At 39.8% G+C, this 11,683-nt stretch overlaps 1 protein-coding gene across 1 annotated transcript; it reads right to left on the bottom strand.

The window, feature by feature from the left end:
- Window positions 1-761: 761 nt before the first annotated feature.
- On the bottom strand, window positions 762-11,398 carry pgm1 (phosphoglucomutase 1). The gene is made up of 11 exons (XM_058404042.1): window positions 11,072-11,398; window positions 9,317-9,479; window positions 8,177-8,320; window positions 7,952-8,077; window positions 7,162-7,352; window positions 5,667-5,821; window positions 5,399-5,514; window positions 3,710-3,845; window positions 2,585-2,768; window positions 1,904-2,038; window positions 762-1,117 (listed from the first exon to the last, which is right to left on the bottom strand). Exons 1-11 carry the CDS (start codon window positions 11,315-11,317, stop codon window positions 1,028-1,030), a joined length of 1,686 nt encoding a protein of 561 aa, XP_058260025.1. The 5' UTR covers window positions 11,318-11,398; the 3' UTR covers window positions 762-1,027.
- Window positions 11,399-11,683: the final 285 nt, after the last annotated feature.

Below are 11,683 nucleotides of genomic sequence, written 5' to 3'. Positions count from 1 at the left end.
CAGCACAGTGAAATTCTTTTCTTCATATACCCCATCTGAGGAAGTTGGGGGTCAGAGCACAGGACCCCCCCTGGAGCAGAGAGGGTTAAGGCTCAATTGCCTAACAGTAGCAGTTTGGCAGTGCTGTGACTTGAACCCTGACTTTCCAATCAACAACCAAGAGCCTTTTGAGCAACCACTGATGGTCCTTGATGGTTTGTTGGTCCTTTGTTTTTGAAAAAATTAAATACACACTTAAAATGGACCAACATGATCTTTTCACCTTTAGCGAATTTTTGTTTCCTGCTTGGGGGAATATTATCTGCCATTTGCCTAACTATCGCTTCACTGACACATATACTTGTTTTAAAAAAAAATTAAAAGGTCTCTTTTTTTGCTGAATTGTATGGGATATTTTGGTTATTCATTAAATTGAAAATACAATCCTGATCCCAAATTCCAGTCTGAAAGTAAATTGACAAAAAAAATAATTGTTTTATAATTAATGCTAATTATCCACATGCATATTTGAGCAGTCTAAGCTTAAATGTCAACCATGTTAATGATTTAAGAACAAAACACAGACTGTCAGCAGAGAGGAAAAAAAGAAAGAGATTGTTGCCTGTTATGGCTTAACAGAATGTTTCTAAACGATTTCATTAAAGTTTTAAAAAGGTACAAGAGCTAAATGCCACCCCAGTCATGGAATCACTGTTTGTACTCAACTCTATGTACAAATATTTAAGGTATAGGCAATAATTATGAAGGAAAAAGAGTCAAAATGGAGAGCAGGTGGGTTTAATTGACTTTCAACTATTGTTACACATGTACACACTACTCCAAGTGCATAATACTGTGATGTACCATGTTTTTTGCATGTAGTCACAGAGAACAAAGACTTTGTTATTGCACTTGCACAACACTTGTGGAAATGTGAGACATGTTTAGGACGCACATGGAAAGGGGTCAGTGCTATTGGCTGGGGCTTAAGGGTAATGGACATGAGGTGCGAGTTAGACCCAGGAGGCGAGTTAGGCATGTAACGTGATTATGTGATCACGGTAGGGCCGGTGCGGCCCGTCTTCTCTTGGAGCTTTGAGATCCTCAGGGCAATGTCCACTAACGGTGCCAGCATGACCTAACACAGATAAATAACATTCCATAAGTAAGTAACACATCATTTAAAATGTGCTGAACAAATTACAGAAATCTAAACCAGGTCCTAATTTATTCTCCTCATCTCGCCACGATTTTAATGGTTTTATCACATCTTTTTTCCATATTTTTGCTTGTACATTTATTCTTATAATAAGCTCCGAGTTTAAATGAGAAACCGAGGCTGCTACAGGAACGAAAAAATAAAACATGGCCCAGTTTTACAGTCTCCAATTTTTACTGATTACTTCTGATGCTGATTCTTTAAGACAGGTTAATTGTCCTGTGATCAGCCTGATCAGATGTAATTCTACTCAAAAGAAAATCTCAGATTGCAAAGCCTCACCTGCTGCATGTGCGATTAGGATCCTGTCATAATCATCATCTTCATTATCATGCTGTTTGTGAGCTGTCTCTTAAATGACAGACTCATTTATGTTTGTTTGTCAAATTTGTACAATCAGTTTGTCCTTGTTGGTAATAGAATGAACCGATTCCCATGGAACTCGATGGATTTAGAGAGGAGTTTTGGCAATAAAACCTTTGTTCTAGTACGTAGCTTGGACTCATACGCTATAACCTATAGCTATCTCAACAAAATGTACAGTAAAGCCTCTTAAAGTTGCAATGGGGAACGACTATAGCTGGTGTAAATGCTATTTTAAGCCTTAATATCACACAAAAATAAAATGTACAATAGGTATGACCTGCTAAACTCATCTCTAGGAAAGTCTGGCCTTTTAAAGCACAGCTCTACTCCAGTGTCTACCTGTGGATCCTGATAGATCTTCTGAGGATCCTTCTCATAGCTGTCTATGTAAAGTCTGATGGTTGCTCCAGCGCTGCCTGTCCCGCTGAGACGGAAGATGATTCGTGAACCGTCTGTAAAGATGATCCTCAGTCCCTGGAAGACAGGAAAAAATAAATAATTGAAAATATAAATTATTCTAAATACTTTCAGGGTTTGTTTTAATGCAGTGGCAATCATGGTTCTCTCATGCTAGTGAAGCAACAGGTTAAAAATCTGCATTGTACTTAAACACATCAGTAGGTAAGACAGGGATGCACAGTGGCACAGCAGGTTGCTACATCACTGTGTTTTTGGCTTGGTCCTGATTTCTGTCTGGAGTTTCACATGTTCTTCCCATGACTGTGTGGGTTTCCTCCAGGTTCTTTAGTTTCCTCCCACCTCCCCAAAACATGCCAGTAGGTATACTAGCTAGTTTAATTGCCTTGCATCCTATTTAGGGTGTATTCCTGCCTGGGGCTCAATGTTCCCAGGGAAAAATATGTGAAACTCCTCTTAGATATTAGGCCAAGTTCAGGATTGAACTAAGACCCTGGAATTGGAAGGTGCCAATGCAACACCGCATCAACCACAGCTTATAGAACATGAATGTTATGAAAGAACTGTAGTGACAGTGATATCAGAATAGTCTTTTCAGCTTACCTGTCCCTTTGAGACACTGCCATCCACTGGGTCTGTATATTCAAAGTTATCGGCTTTCTCCACCTCATATGTTTTATCCCCTGAAGAGAACTTCTGCCCAACAAAGGCTTTATCAAACATGGTCTGCTGCAGGTCAGCAATCATCTTATTAGCGGCATCCGAGTCGACCTCCTCATAATCATATCTATGACAGAGATGAGCAGAAAATAACTAGGAGCCACACAAAGCATCAGTATTACAAAGCTTTCTGTTTACATAATACATACAAGCTGGTTTGGTAAATATGGGGATTAGACATCTTTATACATGCCTGTTGGAAATCGTGTGGAAATTGACAGATGTACATGTTGTTCTGTTACACGCTGTAGAGCTCTTAATTATCCCCATCCGTAATAAGACGACCAAGACCACTAAACTTTACTTGCATGTGAACATAATGATTTCTCGTAATGATTGAGCCCACTGTCCTCTTCATGTTTATGCAAACTACTTTTAGGTTGAGTGAATTTTCTGGTAAAAATCAAATCTCTAGTCAAGTTAAACAAACAAACATGAATTAAACAGCTTAAACTCAGCATGAGCCTAACATCATTTTAATCAGCACAGAAAAAAATGTAAATCAGATCGATGTCAATTTGATGTTATTTTATATCTAGATCAAGTCAAGGTCTAAGTGGTCTTTTCTCCCTTTCCCCCCACCATCAACAGTTCCACTTTTTTGGAACTATTTCCCTGGTTTAAGAGACTGGAAAGTTGGAAAATTCAAATGTACTATTCATTATATCTTTTGAACAATGTTTATGTGTTTTGCCCAAAGTTCCAATCAACAGAATGTATACAAAACTAAGCACAAATATGACACAAGACAAATTTTCATGGCCTATTTATCAACTCCAACACCAGAGGGCGTCACCGTAGAAAACAAATTTGAAAGTTACAGAAATGCATTCACAGACACACACACACACACAGACAGACACACACAAATTCATTCATGAAGCTCCGAATTAGATCCATCCAGAAGACACAATGCAGAGTCATACCTACCAGCATTTCTGCATTTCTTGCTTTCACTCATCATAACCTTTTGCAATAATAAGAAAAATATTGCCTTGGCTCATTCACCTTGTGAAGAAGTTCCTACCAAACTTCTGCCAATGTTCTTTCAAGATGTCTTCCACACTCTGCTTACGACTGGCCACAATCGACAGCCAAGCGAGCACAGCCCAGAGGCCATCTTTCTCCCGGATGTGATCGGACCCTAACAGAAGAAAGATCAGTGCAGTCAGAGTGAGTGTAACAGGTAACAGGACACAAAACTCATATTAGCATTAACCCTAACAACTAAAAAGTAAATTCCAGCACTGGGATCATCGACCAGGTGTGAGCAGGCCGTATTCCACAGTGTAGAAGATAATATCTTAACAAATCATATTTATTTAGCACTTCCTGTTACAAAATTGCAGCAAATGAAATAGAAGCTTATTAAATCAATTTCTAGACATTTTTATTTATTTTAGGCTTTATATTTTCTTGTTCTAATGGCAGAAGGGAAGTGGTGGCTCAAGCAGTTAAGGCTCTGGGTCACTGATCGAAAAGTCAGGGGTTCAGGCCCCAGCATTGCCAAGCTACCACTTTTGGGCCCCTGAGCAAGGCCCTTAACCATCCCTGCTCCTAGGGTGCTGTACCATGACCTTGTGCTCTTTGTAACAAGCTGGGATATTTCGAAAACCTGGGAGTGGTGGCTCAATCGGCTCTGGGTCGGCATTCAACCCCCAGCACCACCAAGCTGCCACCATTGGGCACTTGAGCAAGGCCCATCCCACCCCCACGAGCCCTGCATCATGGCTGACCCTGCACTCTGACCCCAACCCTCCAAGGAGGGGATATGCAAAGAAAGAATTTCATTGTGCAGTAATGTATATGTGACAAATACAGACTTAGATAAGTTTGCAAATTTCAGTTTCTAGAAAGTCACAAAATAACCTGCCAACAGAACAAGAAAATGCCTGAAATGACAGGTTTAATACTCAGACGTCACTGTACAAAGTGCATCATCCAACACAATTTAATACAGTTAAATTAAAATATATATTTAATAGAAGAACTGAATACTGTCCTAATAACAAGCAATGCTGAAATGTATAAATATACAATATGTGCGATACATGCTCAGGTTCATTTGGGTTGTAGTGTTGGGAAATCCGGCTCCTCTAAGGGAGTTGGGTCATTTGGCTCGGCTCTTTGACAAGAGCTGACTCCTTCGACTCTAAAAAATTTTTTTTACTCTAAATTAACAAAGTTTGCAATATTTTGAGCTGTCACAAGATTCAGTGCATGATACATGGAGCATGGATTTTTAAAAGTAAAACCGTAATTATGAATGTAGTTACCTACCTAATGCTTCTCAAGTGGAATTGTAAAGCCTGCCAAATTTGGCTGCATTTACCACCATATTTTCTATGACTGAATAACAGTATGCACTACATGTAATCAACTACACAGTGCATAAACTAATGATACTGAATGCTGATAAAAAATGTTTAACATTTCAGTTTTACCATGCGTGTGTGAGTGTGTGTTACAAAGGATTACATGAATAGGCGAGAGACTCCATGAATCAGCAGTATGTCTGAGTGAACGTCTGAGGTGTTGACATGTTTACGTTGGAAAGTGTAGAGCCACCTCTGGCCCAACAGCTCTGTGTCAAATCACTGACGAGCCCCGATTTAGTGCAGTCAAACCTGCACTTGAATTATTGCAGTCGTAATCTGTATAGCAGAAGTAACATAAGGATTTCTGGATTCCACTAACCAGTGCCAAAGCTCTCTTCCCCACACAGAGACAGTTTGCCAGCATCCATCAGATTCCCAAAGAACTTCCAGCCTGTGGGAGTTTCATACAGCTGCATCTTCAAAGCTTTGGCCACACTGTTCAACAAAACCAATCAATATGCAGGTACTGCGTTAAACACATCCAAATGTCACTCTGGAGTTTTATGAGAAGAATGTCTGAAATGTCTCAACTGTAGCCATTATATAACTAACTGGATTAAAAGTATAGTAAAGCAGGCTGGTCTTACTTGTCTAGGGCACCACTGGTGGGCATGCTGCGTGCCAGACCTTTAACACCAGTTTTCTGGAAGTATGGGATGCAGGTGATGTTGGCACCAATAACTGCTACAGAGTCAGAAGGATTTACGAAGAATCCGTGCTTACCAAGAATCATGTTACGATCCTATAGCAAAGGGCAGAACATAAGGGTTTAAGGGCAGAGCATAAGAGTCATTATTTCTTTTATACTTCTAAGTCCTTTTAGAATTTTATAAATTCTCTTGAATTTATACCACTGTTTTTAATAAAGTCTTTTTTTTATTATTGTCATCATAACCTGTTCAGACGGAAAGGCATTTTGTCAACAACATGATAAGTTTTTGTTTTATTATTTTTTTAACATTAAGCAGACTGATAATTGAACAGTTGAGAGGTTTCCCTCCTTTCCCTTTTAATAGAACCAAACGTTTTTATTTTTTTGCTTTAAAGAAAATCAGAAATAGATTAAAAAGCGTGACTTGACGTTCTTTAATGAATAGAAACGCTCACAGTTCTAGTGTACAAGGAATAAAACACTTCGAGATGTGCGTGTATCCGAGAATGATTACCATTGGAGTAGGCAAAAGTGACTAAGTTTCATGTTGTGCCTCATCAAACCACCCAGCTGTTAATTATTTTCCTGTAACAGCACACCCTATCATGTTTTATTTCTTTCCTATCACTAATAAATCTAAACGTAAAGGTTTACATACACTACCGCTCAAAAGTTTGGGATCACTCAAAAATTGTATTGTTTTCCAGGGAAACACACAGGAAATTAGTCTGAATAGAAAATATAGCAAAAGAACAGGACATGCTGACATGTCAGAGTTAGAAATAATGATTTTGATGGAAATGATGAATGTTTTCTTCAAACTTTGCCTTCATAAAAAAACACCTTTTGCAGCAATTACAGCCTGGGTATTCTAGCTGTCAATTTTTAAGATAATCTGATGAGATTTCACCCCATGCTTCCTGGAGCATCTCCCACAAGATGGATTGGCTGATGGAGTCTTCCTCTGTAGCTGAAATCGAGCTGAAATATTCAAGTGATCCCAAACGTTTGAGCGGTAGTGTATGTTAAGAGGTGGTAGATGTAGCAAGAATGCTATTCAGATGAGAGTTTCCAAAAAAGGTGTCCACTTTTGAAGGTTTTCTTAGTGCTTGTGATGGCTGCTTCTCCTTACTAATACATTTTAAATTGGTAAATTGTGTGTATATAGTAATGATCACAGTATTGGGGTTTTGAAACTGATATGAATCGTGTCATTTGCAAATAGGAAAAATTTAACAAGCTTCATGCTTTATTGTGAAGCCTCACTGACCACCTCAGGCAAGCTTTCTGAATTAAGGCTGGATAATGTATTACTGTGATGCATGTTAAGGTCAATTTACATACTACAAGCTTCTACATGTCTCAAAATTCTACACCAATATTGTCAACACAATGCACCCCTAACATAGAAATAAAAAATGAACACATACGCCATCACCATCAAAAGCTGCTCCAAAGTCATATTCGCCTCCCTTCATGGCTTTGACCAGATCGGCAGCATAGGTCAAGTTAGGGTCAGGGTGGTGGCCCCCAAAGTCCTCCGAGGGCTCACAGTTCACAGCTGAGCTGGCAGGGGAGCCCAACTCCTCACACACAATCTTCTTTACATAGGGGCCCACCACTGTCAGGAAAAATGAAGGAATGAATGAACATGCAAATGAAAAACTCTAATAATTCATGCTTGTGCAAAAAGGCTTCTCAAATTATGTTAAAAAAAAATAATGACCACATTTAATAATAGCTCACAGGACTAATGTTTGTGCCTCCATCTCTTTCAAATGACACCTAGAATTTAGCTTCTTAACCAAAACCTGTGTAAAACTCAATATTGAGACTGAAAGTCTCAATATTTAATTTCTGATTTTTTTTTAAATAATAAAATAGCTTTCCTAGAGCTATATTCTATTCAATTGTACTACAAAGCAGATCTAGTCTATTACATTTGACTGTAATGAAGCTCTATTCTATTTATTTGTACTTTAATAAAGCTCTATTTTATTCAATTGCACTTAAATGAAGCTCTATTCTAGTCAGGTGTACTTAATAAAAGCTCTGTTTTATTCAGCTGCACTTCCTTGAAGCTCTTTTATATTTAGCTGTAGTGTAATGAAGCTTATTTACTGTAATGCACAATTTTCTACTTTATAATTTTCTATTTTACTCTAAGAATGTCTATGTCTATTGTATTCCACATAGGTTTTCTCGAATCTGACCCCTTACCTCCATGCATTGCATCTAACCGGACATTGATGCGATTAGGCCCAGAAAGCAAGTCCTTCAATGCGGCAAAGTCAAAGATGTCTCTGAGCATCTCCGCATATGACTCCACCGAGTCCACGATCTCCACTAAAGCAGATCAGAGTGGAAAAAGGATAAACCAGTAATGAAAACCAGTTGCAATAAACATAAAATAGACTAAGGGAATGAGTGGATTGGAGATTTCACCCGTGAATGACTTGAGAGTTTCCACTTCAAACGTCTGTTTGCCGATAGCAGACAAATCCACCTTGAGCTCTGGGCAGATGTGGTACTCTTGGAGGCTTTTGCTGATCTCAAAGATTTTATTAGTAATGCCCTCTGGTGCAGGTCCTGGAAGGACAGATTTCGTGAGTTAGATGCGTAATAAAATCTGGTGAGATATGGTGAGCATTGCAATAGTAGCTTATGATGAGCAACGAGTAGCTGCTTGCTTGAGTTCAGAAATTGTGTACAGGATATTTAAAATAATAAAAATATGACTTAGCCAGCAGTAGAACAGTTTTACTAGGTAGATTAATTAGCTGCATTGGTGATAGGAAATCTTTTCTGAATCAGGAAAATGCAGGTATGCGGAAAAACAAAGTTTGATGCAGTTACCTCACTAATAAATGTATACAGACGATACATGAATGCTAGCCAGACTTGAATAATAGGAACAGAACACAAAATCTCATAGCTGAAACCTTGACAAGTGTCTGGCTTTCCTTTTGTAAAGGGTGCAATCAAAATGTGGTAAACTTTGCCAGATGACGAATATAACACACTTACACGTTTCTTATTAATGTACTTAACTAGCTAATCGGCTCACAATATCTTAATACATAAAATTAGCTACCACTTTTTAATACATTCTGGGCAGCCAAAAACATGGGACTATGCAGAATGCTGAACCTACTCCTTGAGCTGTAATAATAATAATAACGGATATATGATTTATCTCTACATAAATGTCCATGGCCAAAGATATGGGTTCAACATAGAAGTAGTCTAGACAACAAACGTTGGACTCAAATATCCACAGCAGCGGTATTAGCATGAAGGTTGAAATGGCAGTATTGGCACTGAAGATAATTAGCATGTTCAAAAACAAATTAACATGCTAGCATTTTAAAGTGGGCTTTTTCTTTAATGGTACACAGTATTTACTGTCCCAGGTGAAAGATACACATTTAAGATAAAAGGTTCCCAAATTAGTGAGCCTAGGTTAGGGTCAGGGGTCAAACCTGATTAGGGTCAAACCCAGACTAGAAATTATACTGTGCTGTAAGAAAGAGTTGTATTTTAAAATGATATGGTGTGCACATCCCACATCCTAGCCTCTTGTACCTCCATTGGAGATGTTATACTTGATGCCAAAGTCCCCACTGGGACCACCAGGATTGTGGCTGGCTGTTAGAATGATTCCTCCGACGGCTTTTAATTTGCGGATTACACAGGACACTGCGGGCGTAGACATGATCCCATTCTGACCGATAACCAGCTGGCCAATCTGAAACAGGAAGAGAAAGAAAAATCAGGTTCACACACAAACCTGAACGTTTTATTTAATTGATCTTCACACAAGATAACACAGACACTATTAACTGCTTCAGCAACAGATATGAATAAAATAGTGAGTTAGAGCAATATTAGATCACTCGTGACTTTATCTCTCTTAAGTACCAGGCTGATGGATATGAAGTCAGTGTACTGAAAGAGGTTAATAACAAAACAGAAATATAGAGTTAAAGAATTCAAGTTAAAAAGAAAACGCTGGTTCGACTTGTGCAGTTTGTTGGAAAATTCGAAGTTGATATTTTTAGTCTGTTTAAAACATTTTGATGGTCTTCACAGGGGGCAGGGTGGCTTAGTGGTTAGCACATTTGTCTCGCACCTGATTCCCACCCATGTTCTCCTTGTGCTTTGGAGGGGTTTCCTCCCTCAGTCCGACATGCATTGTAGGCAGACTGGCATCTCCAAATTGTGTGAATCGATGTGAGCATGTGTGCGATTATGCTCTATTATGGCCTGGCCCACCGTTCAGGGTGCCCCCCATTTTGGACCCCGAGTCCCCTGAGAATAGACTCCAGGCTTCCTGTAGAAAATGGATGAATGGATGGTCTTCACTTCCACTGTTTTTTTCCCCCACATTACCCACAATGTCATTCAACGGTCTGCTGATAGCCATATTAATAGAAAAGGATCTTCCCTAAAAAAAAAAAAGTTTCAACTTTCATGAAGATTGTGTCCTCCAAATTTGGCCTCAGGGATCAATTGAGGGTATGTATGTATAAAAATACAGCATCATCCAGCAAATAAACACCAGTATCACCAAGCACATAAGGAAAACGTCAGATTTCCTTTAAAAACATATTAATGTAGGCTGGGAAATGACCTGTGACTGTAGAAACGTGTGAGATTTAAAGGACACTTGTATGCGGATGGCAACGTGACAGCGTGCACGCCTCCTTTACGCATGCGCAGTATCTACACACACACACACACACACACACACACACACACACACACACCAAGTACGGAAGCGCGAGCACCATTCTGGTTCCATCCTGAATAAGCTCTCTGTTACACATATATCGCACTACCTAGTATGTTACCTCTCACCCTTTGTAGTGCGCAAGTGTAGGGATTACAGAGGCATTTGGAGAGACGTACTTCGCTGCAAAAGCTGTCCCTAAACTGCAGCAGCGCGTGTAATGTTTTAACTGACCGAGCCGCCGAGAGAAACATGAGAGAGAGCCGCTTTTCTCATGTAGCAAAGCCTTGAAATGTCAGAGGTGTCCCTTTGCCTTTGGAGACCTCTCCGGAAAGATCACAGAGGTCATTCAATACAAACTCAGCCCACTAGCTCTCTGAAAGCATTCCATGTTATTGGCAGTCATAATAACACGAAAGTTTGGACATGCACGAGCCAGAAGATATGTTGCAAAAGCGAGGGGAAATGTGTTCACTTGAAATGTGTGAAGTAACATTGTGAAAGAGACACTACCACAGAGATGTAGCATTGTTTGCTAAATGCATGCATGCATAGAGAAAAATATGCATGGCAAATAAAAATGTCCACGGTCACCCAGAGCTACTAACCCCATTGGCCGCAGCAATCTGGACGATCAGCTGAATGGCATCTTTCATGAAAAACCGACCATCTCCTCCCACCACCAGAGTGCCCCCCTGCCTCTGAGAGGGCTCGATGGCAGAAATAGTGCTCTGGATGAAATTCTCGGCATAATGCGGGTTTTGCTGGAACACGGTCACCCTCTTCCTCAAACCGCTGGTTCCAGGCTTTTGGTCGCTGTACGCGTTGGTCTTGACAACACTGATCTTCACCATTTCGCCCCAGAAGTTTGCCTCCTGTGTGATCCGGGTGCCAATCGGGATGTAGCGCTTGTAACCCTCCCCAAGTACACACACGTACACACACTCGCTCGTTTCGTTTGCTCTGTCCCGCCCCCACTTCATTATTTAAAGGAGAAGTAGACCTACAAGTCTGCTTCCTGGTGATACTAAAAGAGATGCTAAAACACCTGACCATGACTCTTGTACGTGCCAAACTTTTGTCACAATGTTGGAAGCACAACATTGTATACAAAGTCTTAATATGATGTAGCATTACAGTTTCCCTTCAATGAATCTAATCTTCAGGCATGACAATACCCCTTTGTGCTCCAAGGTCATAGTGTAAGAATTTGTAAAAAG

Source organism: Hemibagrus wyckioides, linkage group LG11 (assembly GCF_019097595.1).
Source record: "Hemibagrus wyckioides isolate EC202008001 linkage group LG11, SWU_Hwy_1.0, whole genome shotgun sequence".
NCBI lineage: Eukaryota > Metazoa > Chordata > Actinopteri > Siluriformes > Bagridae > Hemibagrus > Hemibagrus wyckioides.
Note: the sequence above shows the minus strand (reverse complement) of the source record. Positions and strands in the feature narration are given on the sequence as shown.